The 16,437-nt window shown below is 46.4% G+C and overlaps 1 protein-coding gene across 1 annotated transcript in view; it reads left to right on the top strand.

Annotated features, from left to right (window-relative positions):
- Nucleotides 1–216: 216 nt before the first annotated feature.
- efna4 (ephrin A4) overlaps nt 217–16,437 on the top strand; it is a gene marked incomplete at its 3' end in the record, with an annotated part of 70,752 nt that continues 54,531 nt past the window's right edge. The window contains exon 1 of the mRNA XM_079502572.1: nt 217–878. Coding sequence (XP_079358698.1) covers nt 757–878 — 122 coding nt within the window. The 5' untranslated portion in view covers nt 217–756. The remainder of the gene's footprint in view (nt 879–16,437) is intronic.

Here is a 16,437-nt window from a genome sequence, read left to right as displayed (position 1 = left end):
GGAACAGCAGCACGCCAGTCGGCGCACCGAGGCAGTGAAATAAATAGCACGATGGAATATATTAAATACACACCCTTCTTCTCCCATTGGTCCAAAGTTCGGCCCTGCCCCGCCCCCCTGCGCTGCCCCGGGCCGTGCAGCCTCAGCCCCTCCCTTCCTGAAACTCCTCTCTCTCACACACACACACGCTGTGACACACAGCCTGTTGAATGTAATCATGCTGCCAAAAACACCTCACTCATTGATTTACTAGTTAATTAACACATGGAGCAACCTGGCCGCTGGGGAATGGGATTACACTTTGGCACATAATACGGAGCTGTTTTCTGTGCGTAAAGTGCGGTTCCTAAAACAAGCACCCAACATGTGGGACTGGGACAAACTTCGCGGACGTGGAATTGTGTAGTGTGTGTGTTTCTTTTTTTAGAAATGCTTCTTTCTTTGACATATTTACATTTTTTGACAGACGTCCGCGTCGATCTACCGTTTTGACAATTATTACCGACGTCAAAGGGTCAGGGTGGAAAACTTTCTGTGGACTTATCTGGACGTTTTGTTTTGGACACACTCGGGAGTCGGGACCAAGGTGGTGCGTCTCCTCTAGCTGTCACACAGGACAGTTGGACCCCCCGGCCCGGTGGCGGTGGGACCTCCTCTGTCACCCCGGAGCAGAGAGGTGCTTCCCCGGGGAGGGGACGGACGCCCCCGGCCTGCCTGCCTGGCTGCGCGGACCGCTGGACTGCAGGGGGAGAGCTGATGGATCATCCGTGGCCGCTGTCGGCGTGGAGAGCTGCGGTTCTTCTGCTGCTCAACGTGTACCTTTCCGACGTGGGCCTGGCCAAGAGACACGTTGTTTACTGGAACTCCACCAACACAAGGTGAGGAAACCGAAACCGAGCCATTTTTTTTGGAGCCGATACGCGGTTTGTTTCTGACAGCTGACCAGACCAGTGCAGTGGGCTGGCTGGGGCCCCCCTGCACTGCCCAGGCTGCTTAAAGTTGAGGAACGAGATGTCGAGATCTGGTGCAGCATCTCCCAAATGATTACTTTGCCCCCCCAAAACGTTTTGCATACAATACTCTCTCTCTCTCTCTCTCTCTCTCTCTCTCTCTGAGAACTATGTAGAATACATTGTATTTGTAATTAAGAAGAGAGCAACTCACTCACTCACTATCTATCTCTCTAACTCTCTAATTCTCTCTCTCTCTTGCAACAGAGTCAAATTGAACCAAATGGACCCTTACAGAGAGAGTATACAAATTGAACCCAATGCACCCTTAGAGGTCAACATGTTCTGAGAGTATACAAATTAAACCAAATGGAACCTTTAAGGTCCATTTGTAGACTCAGAGTTATATAGGGGTCCTTGCATTTAAAAGAGTGTGGTTCTCCATAAGGGTCCATTTGGTTAAATTCTTACACTCATGGGGGTCCTTGTATTTAATAGAAGCTTTGATTTGAGAGGACCAGTGGATCAAGTGCAGTCAGTGAGTGTGGGGAGGTGGTTGCTGGGACCTCACCCAACCTGTGCATAGCACAGATTCTTTGCACACTCTGACTCACTCACAGGGAATTGTTTGTGTTATATTGCGCCACGGACCAGTTCAACCACAAGAGAAGCAAGTCGAGACCTGTTTACCATTGTGTTGAGTCACTATATACACCTAATTAACCTATTCTTACTAAAGCTTTATTCTATAATCTATACCCCTTGTAGTGTGTGTGTGTGTGTGTGTGTGTGTGTGTGTGTGTGTGTGTGTGTGTGTGTGTGTGTGTGTGTGTGTGTGTGTGTGTGTGTGTGTGTGTGTGTGTGTGTGTGTGTGTGTGTGTGTGTGGCAAATGGTGCATTTATATAGCGCCTTTATCTATGGCGCTTTACAGAGATTGTGCATTACATTCACACACCGATGACAGAGGAAACCATGCACACCGGGAGCAATTAGGGGTTCAGTGTCTTGCTCAAGGACACTTTGACACTAACTCTGGGGGAGCCCGGGTTCGAAGTTCGAACTGGCAAGTGGCAACTTTGTGGTTCCCTTCCGGCCACTCTACCCCTGAGCCTGTGTGTGTGTGTGTGTGTGTGTGTGTGTGTGTGTGTGTGTGTGTGTGTGTGTGTGTGTGTGTGTGTGTGTGTGTGTGTGTGTGTGTGTGTGTGTGTGTGTGTGTGTGTGTGTGTGTGTGTGTGTGTGTGTGTGTGAGAGAGTCTCTGTCCTTACAAGTCTGTTTTTATTTTTATTCTACCCTTTGTATTGGTTGTGTGATGCTTTTGTGCGCGTGCACGTGCACGCACGTGTGTATGAGGGTCCCTGGGTATTTGGGCCCATGAGCGACGGGCCCTTCTGCTCAGCTGCACCGCCTGTAGTGGAACAGCCTTCAAACCTTTTATGGGCGCCGCAGACCCTGGACTCTTTTTAGACAGGCCTAAAAACATTTGTACGACAGGAACGTTTTAACATGAACCACTTGTACCCTAGCAACCCTATTCTGGGAGGAACCTTTGCGGAACATGGCGTTGTGAGCTTGTAGATCAGCTAATTTTGGCAAGGACATGTGTTGTGTAGACTAGAGGGCAAAAGAGCAGTACATAGCCATGGTATTGAGGGTTTAAGTGGTTAAATAATGTCTGAAAATATACATTTTAACATGAATCTAACATACTAGATAAGATAATGAGCAAACAAACATACATTTACACAACACTGACGATGGTGCTGTCTAAAGCTAGCTATGAAATCTATGAAAAAGTATGTATGTTTTGATTACTATTACAAAACAAAACATACATTGAAGCACTTCAGCATTATATATTTCGGCCTTTTGAAAATAGCCAATGAAGATTCTTATATACATTTGAGAACACTAACCCATTTTGACCTGATATCAGATTCTAAAAATGTCTTCTACATCCTGACAGTTTTCTGAAAAAGCTATGTTTCTATGTCAGTCGTTCTTCGATTTTTCAAAAATAGCAGACCTACAAGCTCGTAGCGCGCCACTCGGTGGCGCGCTACGAGCTTGTAGATCTGCTATTTTTCAATAGCTAAAGCATAACATAATGCTAACACCAAAAGGGGTTCCCTCCCAAATGGGACATTCTATATAATGAGTACTTTTACTTCTGGTACTTTGATTTTGATGCCAAAATCAAAGTACCAAACTTGTAACGGCATTTTTTTGAGTAAAACATGCGAGTACTTTTTTAGTTTTTTCCCATCACTGGGGCGAGGTTGGTGGTAGCCTCTGTACCCAGGCTTTTATTTTCATTTGGGATTGGGCTCAAAAGGTTGGTGACAGCAGCATCCTTTCTCCTGCTAACTGTTGTATGTGTCATAATGGCTGTCCTTTAAAGGCAGCTTTCGCCCACTCATCCTGACCTGCAGTCCGTTATTAGTGCTGCTGCTGCTGCCTGCAGCCAGCGGAGTGGTTTTTGTTCATGTAAGCATTTAGTTCTGAAGGCTGCTCACTGCCCTACATATCTGTCTGCTGTAACACACAGGTGTGTGTTTAAAGTCTAAAACAGCATGGTGTGTATTGTGTAAAGTGAGTGTTTAGTTGGGTAATGGGGAGGTGTGTGTATGTACACACTACTACAGTACTGTGTGTGTGTGTGTGTGTGTGTGTGTGTGTGTGTGTGTGTGTGTGTGTGTGTGTGTGTGTGTGTGTGTGTGTGTGTGTGTGTGTGTGTGTGTGTGTGTGTGTGTGTGTGTGTGTGTGTGTGTGTGTGTGTGTGTGTGTGTGTGTGTGTGTGTGTCCAAAGCTGATGGGGGGCTAGTGTTCACCTACTGATCCAGGTGTTGTGGTCGTGTTTAATTGAAGGGTTGAATCAGGCACGGCTGCAGGGTCCAGTTAGGACCCCGCGGTCGCAAATGACACTCACCTGCTGCTAAACTCTCACCACCACCCCCCTCCTTTTTGATCTTTTTTCTAGGGGTTAGTTAGCATTTAGAGGAGGCAATTGTCTTTTTCCTCCCAATTTAGTAATTGAAGTTAAGTAAGGGAACCTTGGGAACCAGCGGATACTGAGCCACGCAGGCCCATAGGTCAGGACAGGAGCCAGTATCTCCTGTTACTGGACATGACACTGTATGTCTCAGGGACTACTAACCCCTATAATCCCAACCCTTGATGCTGAGTGCCAAGCAGGGAGGCATCGTGTACTGTATTTATAGTCTTTGGTATGACTCAGCCGGGGATTGAACCCCCGACCTCCCAGTCTCAGGGCGGACACTCTAACCACAAGGCCACTGAGCCGGTGTGTGTCCCAATGTAGTCGTTGACTTGTTATGCCAATTAATCCCCCCCCCCCTGTGTTGCCACTGCCTACTGGCTTGTCCTGTCGGCGACGAGCGCCCCACTGTCTGGATGCCCTGCGGTGGATTCAAACCCCATAGACTCCATCACAGTGGTGGACGCCGCCCGGACGCCGCCTGGACACTTTAACATTACACCACCCTGGCACACTGTCCTCTCTCTCTCTCTCTCTCTCTCTCTCTCTCTCTCTCTCTCTCTCTCTCTCTCTCTCTCTCTCTCTCTCTCTCTCTCTCTCTCTCTCTCTCTCTCTCTGTGTCTCTGTCCCTCTCCCCGTCTCACTCCAAAAGGGTACACACAATATCAAGAGATACAAAAAAAAGTCAAAACTTTAGAATACATATTTGTGTCTTTTGATATTGGTATTACTTTAGATTCTAAAGTATAGACTATTTATAGCATAGGTTACTACGGTGCACCAAGCTGCAGTGGACACATTTGTAAAAGCCTTCAGTTGGATCCATTGTACGAAAGCATACCACTTAAACTCTATATATGTAAAGGGGTAGTTGTAATGTAAAGTGGTGTACAGTAACTTTGCCCTGTGTTAAAATGTCAAAACAATATTTGTTTTAGTGTGGTGGCGTTTACCACCACACACTACTGGCTCAGTACTGGAGGAGAGGCCGGACTCACTGGAGTCCGTTGTGAAGAGATGCACACACAATAAGATGCGGGCCATAATGGACAATGTGAGTCATCCTCTCCACAAAGTCTTGGCAGACCAGAACAGCGGTCTCTAAGGATCTGTTCCGTTCTTTGACGTGTAAGAAACAAATGATTCAAGAACACTTTTGTACCAACAGCAATCAGGCTCTTTATCTACATGGCCAGCCGCCAGGCTTATGAACTGGACTATTGGCTTTTAGTTTTTAGTTATTTATGGGTCCATGTGCAATATCTAGTGACACTTTTGGAATTATTTTTCATGCCTAGTATTCATAATAATATTTTGAATATATTTGTCTTTATTTTAATCCATGCCCCTCTCCTTTTTGTGTTGTATTTTGAATCTTATTGTATGCCTGTGTGAGCTCTGAGATGATCTGAATCTGCAACACGATAATAATCTCAATCTTTCCCCCTGGGGATCAATATAGTATCTATCTATCTATCTATCTTACCTGCACAAACACACTGCGCTCTCACAAACAAACCGTGATTTCACGGTTTGTTTTGGTGGCCCCAAAAAAGGTCCTCGTCTACCAAAACAGACGGTGAAAACACCAAGACAAACACAGAGATTTTCTTTTCTTTTCTTTTTTTTTGGTTTTGCTTTCGTCTTTATTTTATATTTTATTATTTTTTTATGGAGGGACAGACAGTAGGCTGACAGGAAATGGGGAGAGAGATGGGGGGGGGGTGACATGCAGTAAAGGCCATCAGGATCAGGAGTCGAACCCGCGGCACACTGCCAGACTGGATTACCAGCCAGGGTGCCTGGACCGCTGAGCGCCACGGCCCAGGCCACAAACACAGAGATGACGATGTGTATCTGCAGGTAATCACCACCACCACCACCACCAAACTCCACTGTGTTTCCCATTCGGTGTGCTGTGCTGGAAAGAAACAGCAGTAAAAAAAATGAGGCACGTCGTTTTTTCCATCCTGTGGACCTGCTGTGTGTCTAAGGGAGTGGATTTCAACCGTTTTCATGTTGAGGGCCATTATTTATTCAGGCAAACGTTGACCAAAATAACAATTATTCCACATTCTCTAATTGTGTAGACTTCATGTAAATTAAGCAATGCAGATGTTTAACACTCCTTTTAACTCTTGAGAGTGTCAAATGAAACCAAATGGACCCGTACGGGTCCATTTGGTTTCATTTTACACTCTCAAGAGTTAAAGATCTATAAGGGTCCATTTGGTTTACCAACTCATTTACAGTAGCTGGGGACCACCTGGAACCGCCTCGAGGACCGACGGTGGTCCCTGGACCACTGGTTGAAAGGCAAGGAAAGGCTCAGCGTGCGACCAATCACGAAGCTCTATGAGTGTGATGTCACGCAGCAGCCTCGGGTCCCCTCATTCCTTCTGTTCTGTCACCCCGGTTGCACTTCTCTGCCTCGCTGCTCTCCTCTTCATTTAATCTGCTGTCTCTCTCTCTCTCTCTCTCTCTCTCTCTCTCTCTCTCTCTCTCTCTCTGTCTCTCTTCACACCTCCATTAATCTGTTTTACACGCACGCACGCACGCACGCACGCACGCACGCACGCACACGCACACACACAGCTCCCTGCTGGCCAGTGATAGATATTGGCTGTGTGATTAGTTTGAGCTGCAGTCATTCTCCAGCCTGTGTTATATTTTACACTGGGGGCCAGTCAGTCAATACGCACACGTCAGCCGGGAAGCAGCCCTTCAGTAAGCACTGAGCAAGTCATTCAGGCAGTAAATGGTCGCTCAGTCAGTCAGTCAGTCAGTCAGTCAGTCAAATACACACTCGGTCAGGCAATGTGTGGCCGTTCTGTCAGTAAACAGACAGACAGACAGAGAGACAGACAGACAGACAGACAGAGACAGACAGACAGACAGACAGACAGACAGACAGACAGACAGACACATGTTGTCTCTCTGTCTGTCTGTAAATGGTAAATGTTAAATGGGGCATTCATATTGCACTTTTATCCAAAGCGCTTTACATAGATTGTGCATTACATTTCCACCCGTTCACAGACAAGATCCAAGATTCTGAAAGTAAAGAAAGATGTTTATAAATTGGTTTTATTTTACTGCATAACACCACAAAATATATATACTGTATATATTATAGCATTGCTTCTCTGTAAAAAAAATGAAAAATAAATCACAGGATTTCAGTCTGTGGGGAAAAAAATAAAAGGCCTGCAGGTTATAAAAAAAAGTCCCATCTGTTGCTGCAACACAGAGGCGTTTTTTAAACACCTACAGTATCTGGTAGTGATTCACCCAGAGTGTGTTTTCACTCACTCGTCAGACGTCATTCTGAGGAAAATACACGGTTTGAGCCACAACATCAACAATGCCTGTCGACTGTCCATCTGGAGGGCCATGTTGCCAAGTCTGCTGATTATTATGAGCGACTTTGGGGCTTTGTTTTCTGGAATGCGTCTTGTAAATATTGGTAGTTGTGATTGTGAGTTGTGCTTAATGGGGTGGGGGGTCTCGTTTCTAAAGTTATTTGGGCTTGTTTCCTAATGGCGTTTAAACCGTGGTTCTCAAACATTTTAATGTCATGGATCCCCAAATGAATATGTATTTGTCTGCGTACCCCCCATCTGAAAAAATGTTTGCCGTACACAAATGTTTGCCGTACACAAATGCAGATTTGGCGACTGTGGCTCAAGAGGTAGAGCAGGTCGTCCAATGATCCATGGGTCGGCGGTTCGAATCCCGGCTCCTCCTGTCTACATGTCGAAGTGTCCTTGGGCAAGACACTGAACCCCAAATTGCTCCCGATGTGCTGGTTGGTACCTTGCATGGCTTCCGCCGCAATCGGTGTATGAATGTGTGTGTGAATGGGTGAATGTAATGCACAATCTATGTAAAGCGCCTTGGATAAAGGCGCTATATAAATGCACCATTTACCATTTACCATTTACAAGCTCCGGTCCTGTCACATTCGCAAAACACGCTGTGTGAGATTGTAGATCTGCTATTGTCAAACAGCCGCGTGTGTCTGTATTGCTCATGTAGCCTGGTCGCTTCTTTTGGGCTTGTTTTCGAACAAAAAATTGTGGTCCATTCATTGTACTCAATTCATCAGTAACACTACAATACAATGACATACAAAACATAATAGTAATAAAACGCAGTCAGTCGCATCATAATGTTATTTACAGAGAGAGTCGGGTGACCAAGGAGTTAAACTCAATCGTATTTTAAGGTCAGCCATTCTCTCTAGGTTAGTTGTGTTTGGGCGTAAGCTTGTAGGTCGGCTATTTTCACTAGTTTGGGTCCCCCGGGGAGACATCACATTTCTCTTTTGGGTCTCGAGTTAAAGAGTTTGGGAACAGCCCTGAACTAGCCCCTGGAGAACCTCGCTAAATCAAGTATGTATGGGTTGTTGTTAGCTATCACTGTCTGTGTGCGCGTGCGTGCGTGCGTGTGTGTGCGTATGCGCGTGCATGTGCGTATGCGTGTGTGCATGCTGTCCTGCCGGGCTGCTCGCCCTCCACACACAGATGGATGGTTTTAATGAAGCAGGGGCCACTGGTCTCTCATGGATCCATACTGGTTTAATAAGAGCTTCTGTGTCCTTTTTAACTGGTCCCAGTTCAGCCGCCGCCTCACGCGGTGACGCATATTATATATGGAGCTGTGGAGAGGACACAAGTTCACACTGTCGGACGCCTCTTAGTCTCACGTTGCCAGAGACAACTATGCCACAATCTGTGAATGCTACATACTGTGTAGAGATTGGAGCGACACCTCCTGAAACCTCTTAGGTATCTCCAAATTTTAACTTTTTGTTTACACACAAAAGTAGCAAAAATAGCCGATCTACAAGCTCGAAACGCATCAGAGTGCGTTTTGAGCTTGTAGATCGGCTATTTTTTGCTGCTTTTGAAATGTATCCTGAATTATGTTATGCTCTTTTTGGATTGGAATCCTGAAAAGTAAAACAAATATATTTAATTTCAAATATAGTTAACACCCATATGCTAGCGTCTGGAACTACACCTCCTGAATGCTATCTAGAGTCTGGAACTACACCATGATGCTATATCGAGTCTGGAACTAAACCTCCCGAAAGCCAAGACAGATACTTTTTTATTTTATTATTTTATAATTATAATTTCCAAGCCAAGACTTTTTTATTTTATAATTATAATTTCTAATAAATAGCAAGCTTAGATTATTTATATTTATATTTATATTTATTAGGACAAAATGCGTCCCTTCGTGCTGGGTTTCGAGCTTGTGGATCTGCTACATTTGATGCTCTTATGTGACGGTGGGATCAAGTACACACACACACACACACACACACACACACACACACACACACACACACACACACACACACAGCACAGCATTCTTTCCCACCACAGGGGCTGTATAGTTTTGATAGCTTGATCTTGTCTTTATGAGTTCACGAACAGACTTTACGACGTGTCTCGGCTTCATAAGCACATTTCTCTCGGCGCTCACACTTCCTTATCGTCAGGGAAATAATCTTTTCACTTCCTGGGTGGGCTTAAAGGTTAACGGAGCGCCGTAAATCCAACCCCACCTCTTCAAACTGCTACTAGAGATAGCCATCAGATACGACCAGTGGGGAGAAGTAACCATGTACATTTACTCAAGTGCAAGTTGAGTACAATTCCGAGGTACTTTTACTCAGAGCCTTAGGCTGTGCTCAGACCTTTACTGCATTGCTGTATGCTTGTTGGATGAATGTTGTGTAGTGTCATGGCCGCCCCAATGCATTTCCAATGGAGGTCACATGGTTTGACACAACATTTGTGTTGTGTGAGGGGGAGGGGGCAGTCGAAACACAGCTGAAAGCCATACAACAGACCATGTGACCTCCATTGGAAATGCATTGGGGCGGCCATGACACTCACAACGCTGTAAAGGTCTGAGTGAGGCCTAAGATATAGACAGAGTTACGCAAACTGCGTTCACTTCATGGGGCCAGTGCCAGTCCAATGGTGGCTCTCCTACATAGACTTCTATTGAGCATGGGGACAACCAACTGGGACAAGTCCTGGACCGGAAGTAGGCAGGATTTTTCTTTTCAATTGACAAAAAAAAACCCAACAGATTTTAGTTTTTAAATTCATATTTCAAAATAATTTCATAGATAAAGAAATCTTATAACTTTTAATGTATTCTATGTGTTATACAGTATATTATTTAATGACCTCTTCCAGTGAGGAAAGGATTCCAAATAAGCCTGCTGGCTTCTTCCTTTCCTCGCACAGTGACTTGTTTCCTTCATGCATCGTTTCTATTTGTTTTATAACCACGTGATAAAGTAAACTAAACCTTGTCCGTTCGAAAATAGCAGATCTACGAGGTCTTTTCGACATTTTTTTAAATATTTTTTAACCCATTTTTCACCCCTGTGTCAATTATCTAATGTGATCCTGGGCTCTACACACCCTCCGCCAACCTAGTCCCCATATATGGGGGACATGGGGAGAGCAACGGACTTGAACTCATGCTTCCTTCATGCCAGAGTGTCCAAGTTGCTCCTTTACACCTGACAGGGGGGGAGTTTCCCTGGTTGGACGTAGCGCGTGGAAGGAACACGTTATTCCAACCAGTTCCTTTCCCCTCCATCAGGCGCCCCGGCTGGCCAGGGGGAGGCCATCAGGCGCCCCGGCTGGCCAGGGGGAGGCATATTTTGAGTACAGATTAATTACAGGGCTTTTACTTGAGTAAATACACGTACTGTGTGTTTTTATATGGTGGTATTTATGATGCCACTACTACTGCTGAGATATAAGATAAGATCAACATTTATTGAGCGCTGTGGGGCATAATGGGGTGTGGCAGCAGCAACAACAGTAACAGTGAACCACAGGGGAGTTACGGGTAAGAGTTGAGATGAATCCATTATAACTGGGAAAGTATCTCTGTGTCATTTTAGATCATGGACGGATTAACACGTTTAGGCCTGAGGTCAAAATTTTAAAAAAATGTCTTCTAAATTCTGACAGTTTTCTGCAATCAGTGGTGCTCAGTATTTCATGTCAAGGACCCCCAGAAATATATGTAATTGGCCACCGACCCCCATCTGAAAATGCGTTGTTCCAGGGACCCCCCAGAGGAAAAGATATGAGTTAAAAACGTTCGCTCTGAAAGAATATATATATATATAAAAGATTTTCGCCACATTTTCACGATTTTTCAAAAATAGTTAAAGTATAACATAATGCTTAAAACACCAAAATGGGTTCCCGTTCAGAATGGGTTAAAGTGAAAATAGGCCCTGTAATCACCCCCCCCCCCCCCACCACATCTCTCCTCCCCCCCAACAAAAAGGGTCCGGCGCTGTTTTTTCGGTAAGGCAGATGGGAATTAAAGTGGGTGTATTGGATGCAGCTCAAACTGAACTTTACTCGGGTATCTAGTTTGGATCTGTCCGACCTTCCTAGCCTGTGCTATTAAAGAAAAATGGGCGACATTGGCGAAAATAGGCGACCTGTCATCGGCAAAAATTGGCCGTTTTCAAGATGTTTTGGCCATTATCTCTGGAATGGAACGTCCAATCTGCTCAGTTTAAAGCTGGTTGGAAGCGTGACTTTGAAGGCAATTGGACCCCCATTGGCTCAGGGCCCCTGTGCACGTGGACCCCCATTGGCTCAGGGCCCCTGTGCACGTGGACCCCCATTGGCTCAGGGCCCCTGTGCACGTGGACCCCCATTGGCTCAGGGCCCCTGTGCACGTGGACCCCCATTGGCTCAGGGCCCCTGTGCACGTGGACCCCCATTGGCTCAGGGCCCCTGTGCACGTGGACCCCCATTGGCTCAGGGCCCCTGTGCACGTGGACCCCCATTGGCTCAGGGCCCCTGTGCACGTGGACCCCCATTGGCTCAGGGCCCCTGTGCACGTGGACCCCCATTGGCTCAGGGCCCCTGTGCACGTGGACCCCCATTGGCTCAGGGCCCCTGTGCACGTGGACCCCCATTGGCTCAGGGCCCCATTGGCTCAGGGCCCCTGTGCACGTGGACCCCCATTGGCTCAGGGCCCCTGTGCACGTGGACCCCCCATTTGCTCAGGGCCCCTGTGCACGTGCACACTTGGCACAAGCCATAATTCGTCCATGTTTTAGATGTTGGCTATATATATATCAACAAAACCTTTATAGGATTGAGAACAGTGGTTTTCAAAAAGAGCAGATATACAAGCTCACACACACAGCTTGCACAGTAAAGTGTTTTAGATAATTTTTTAACTTATCTTTAACTTTAACTACTCTTCTGGTAGTCCCTGGCACAAAACATGTTCACATGGGGGGGGTCATTTTTGGGGTCCGCGGCACGGTAAAAAGTTTGAGAACTACTGATTTAGAATGCATTTGTTTAATCGGCCTCAGGCCCACATCTGACTTCCTATCCAGGTTGATCCACTGGGGCGGCAGTGGCTCAGGGGTAGAGTGGCCGCACGGCATCCGGAAGGTTCCCAGTTCGATCCTAGTTAGTGTCGAAGTGTCCTTGAGCAAGACGCTGAACCCCTAATTGCTCCCGATGTGCAGGTTGGTGCCTTGCATGGTTTCCTCTGGCATCGGTGTATGAATGTGTGTGTGTGTGAATGTAATTTGCACAATCTATGTAACGCGCCTTGGATAGAGGCGCTATATAAAGGCACCATTTATTTATTGTTAGAGTGGGATTGTTTTTATCCGTGCTGAGCATACTGAGCATAGTTGACCAAAAAGAGATCTACGACTACAAGCTCCGAGCTTGTAGATCGTTACTAAATTACTTGTCAGACAATTTATCAATTTTAAATTAACAATAAAACATTTTCAAATGAGGCTAGGTTCCATCTGCTGAGGTTGAGGTGAATGCTTTGATTCATACAAAATTGAATGCTATTTATTTTTTAATTATATTGAAGTATTGTGCATATACAGATGTATTTATGTCAGACAATGAAGACGCATAGTTACCTTGGTTACTGTTGCCAACAGGAGGGAAAGTCAGGACGCACATGTCTGTCTCTCAGCTGTCCTACTGTCTGTCTCTCCTACACCGTCTCCCTCACAGCTGTCCTACTGTCTGTCTCTCCTACACTGTCTCCCTCTCAGCTGTCCTACTGTCTGTCTCTCCTACACTGTCTCCCTCTCAGCTGTCCTACTGTCTGTCTCTCCTACACTGTCTGTCTCTCAGCTGTCCTACTGTCTGTCTCTCAGAGCTGTCCTACTGTCTGTCTCTACTACACCGTCTCCCTCTCAGCTGTCCTACTGTCTGTCTCTCCTACACTGTCTCCCTCTCAGCTGTCCTACTGTCTGTCTCTCCTACACTGTCTCCCTCTCAGCTGTCCTACTGTCTGTCTCTCCTACACTGTCTCCCTCTCAGCTGTCCTACTGTCTGTCTCTACTACACCGTCTCCCTCTCAGCTGTCCAACTGTCTGTCTCTCCTACACTGTCTCCCTCTCAGCTGTCCTACTGTCTGTCTCTCCTACACTGTCTCCCTCTCAGCTGTCCTACTGTCTGTCTCTCCTACACTGTCTCCCTCTCAGCTGTCCTACTGTCTGTCTCCTACACTGTCTCCCTCTCAGCTGTCCTACTGTCTCTCCTACACTGTCTCCCTCTCAGCTGTCCTACTGTCTGTCTCTCCTACACTGTCTCTCCCTCTCACCTGTCCTACTGTCTGTCCTACACTGTCTCTCCCTCTCAGCTGTCCTACTGTCTGTCTCTCCTACACTGTCTCCCTCTCAGCTGTCCTACTGTCTGTCTCTCCTACACTGTCTCTCCCTCTCAGCTGTCCTACTGTCTGTCCTACACTGTCTCTCCCTCTCAGCTGTCCTACTGTCTGTCTCTCCTACACTGTCTCCTCTCAGCTGTGTGTGTGTGTGTGTGTGTGTGTGTGTGTGTGTGTGTGTGTGTGTGTGTGTGTGTGTGTGTGTGTGTGTGTGTGTGTGTGTGTGTGTGTGTGTGTGTGTGTGTGTGTGTGTGTGTGTGTGTGTGTGTGTGTGTGTGTGTGTGTGTGTGTGTGTGTGTGTGTGTGTGTGTGTGTGTGTGTGTGTGTGTGTGTGTGTGTGTGTGTGTGTGTGATGAATTATGTTTTTGCCAGACATGGTATGTAAGCAACACGGGCCATCTGTAGGAGCCGCGTATGGATTTATAACGGAGGAAATGAGATCTCCACAAGTGGAGCGTCACAACAGCACGACATGAATCCAACATGGCAGACAGCAGGCCGCGTAATTCACCGGCCGGACAACATACCTAATGGCTTCACGGGCCGCGTGATGGCGTGCTAATGGTTTTACAGACTGGTTGTGATGGACGGCGAAACGGCCGTGGCTGTTTTGTGCTTTCGTACCGTATGTATCATTTAATATGACCCAGGCCTGAACCCTCTCCTCTCCTCTCCTCTCCTCTCCTCTCCTCTCCTCTCCGCTCCGCTCCGCTCCTCTCCTCTCCTCTCCTCTTCACCTCCAGTCTCTCCTCACAAAGTGAAGACTTTCAGTCCTCTCCTCTCCGCTCCTCTCCTCTCCTCTCCTCTTCACTCCAGTCCTCTCCTCACAAAGTGAAGACTTCAGTCCTCCTCTCCTCTCCTCTCCTCTCCTCTCCTCTCCTCTCCTCTCCTCTCCTCTTCACCTCCAGTCCTCTCCTCACAAAGTGAAGACTTTCAGTCCTCTCCTCTCCTCTCCTCTCCTCTCCTCTCCTCTCCTCTCCTCTCCGCTCCTCTCCTCTCCTCTCCTCTCCTCTCCCTCCTCTATTTGCTCCCATCCTATCATTTCCATCTCCTTTTCTGTCTTCTCTCTCTATTTCTCTTTGACCGGAGTCATAACCTCTGTCATCGGTTTTCTCATTATTCCCATCTCTCTCTCCCTCTCTCCCTCTCTCCCCCTCTCTCTCTCTCTCTCTCTCTCTCTCTAGCTCTCTCTCTCTCTCTCTCTCTCTCTAGCTCTCTCTCTCTCTCTCTCTCTCTCTCTCTCTCTCTCTCTCTCTCTCTCTCTCTAGCTCTCTCTAGCTCTCTCTCTCTCTCTCTCTCTCTCTCTCTCTCCCTCCCTCTCTCTCTCTCTCTAGCTCTCTCTCTCTCTCTCTCCCTCCCTCTCTCTCTCTCTCTCTAGCTCTCTCTCTCTCTCTCTCTCCCCCTCTCTCTCTCTCTCTCTCTCTCCCTCCCTCTCTCTCTCTCTCTAGCTCTCTCTCTCTCTCTCTCCCTCCCTCTCTCTCTCTCTCTAGCTCTCTCTCTCTCTCTCTCGACTGACTAAGCATCTGTTCTGATATTGTCTATTATTACGTGTCACTGCAGTACGCCACCATTGTACAAAAGTATTAAGTCATTAATCATCAGACTAATCGATTTAGATACATAAATCTGTAGATTTGTTTTGCCCCCCCACGCCCCCCCCACCCTTGCTTGGTCATTCCATTAGTCTAACCTATTAAACCATTTAGACCTGAGGTCGATTCTACAAATGTCTTCTAAAATCATGACAGTTTTATAAAAAATCACACCTGTGTGAACTGAGTGGTGTAAGGTCTTATATAGACTGATCAGCTGTGGTCTGACATAATGTCTGACGTAATGAAATCACACCCGTGTGAACTGGGTGACCATAGCAACCATGCTAATTTTGTGGTACGAACAGACAGACAGACAAACAGACAGACACGTAAACTAACAAAGCCAGTTGTAGGAGTGGTTTACACCACTCAAAAACCTAGGTTTCTATGTCAGTGGTTCTCAAGCTATTTCATGTCAAGGACATTGTTCCAGTACAGGCACCCCACAGAAGCAAAGATATGAGCTGGAATGTTCGCTGTGAAAGAATATATATTCAAAGAATTGCACCACATTGTCATGATTTTAAAATAATAATAATAGCAGATCTACAAGTTCAAAGCGTGACGCTCGGTAACGCGCTATGAGCTTGTAGATCTGCTATTTTTCAATAGCTAAATTATAACATAATGCCAAAAGGGGTTACCATTCTGAATGGTTTAAGTAAGTTATGGTTCAGATGTATTTTCTGTTAATTGCCTGGCATTAATTATTAACACCCCGATCGCCCAGGACGAAGTTCACCGTCCTTTCAATTATTAACACCCAGCGCCCAGGATGAAGATTGATCAAAAATACGGAGGTTATTGATATCAAAACCGATCGCATCGCTTCACCGCCTGGGAGCGCATGTTGCGCAACACTCGATGTTGCGCAACAGTGGGATGTCGTCGAAAATGTTCCCCCCCTGTTTAGCCAACGAGACAGAAAATCTTAAAACGTTAATAACTCTTGATCTAAATCATAACGTCTAATTCTAAGCAAAGATCATGTGTTAGACGGCCCACCGCGGTCCCGTCGCTAGTCGCGGTAGATTTAATCATACCTCCCGTTTTTGTCGATCGGCTCTAGAGTGTTTTGGCTACATCTTTCTTTCTTTCTTTCTTTCTTTCTTTCTCACCTTTATTTATACTCGGAATACAGTTGAGGGCAAGCCCTCATCTTCAACGTAGCC

Source organism: Electrona antarctica, assembly GCF_951216825.1.
Source record: "Electrona antarctica genome assembly, chromosome: 6".
NCBI classification, from domain to species: Eukaryota; Metazoa; Chordata; class Actinopteri; order Myctophiformes; family Myctophidae; genus Electrona; species Electrona antarctica.
The sequence above is the reverse complement of the archived record's forward strand: the minus strand, read 5'-3'. Positions and strand labels throughout refer to the sequence as shown.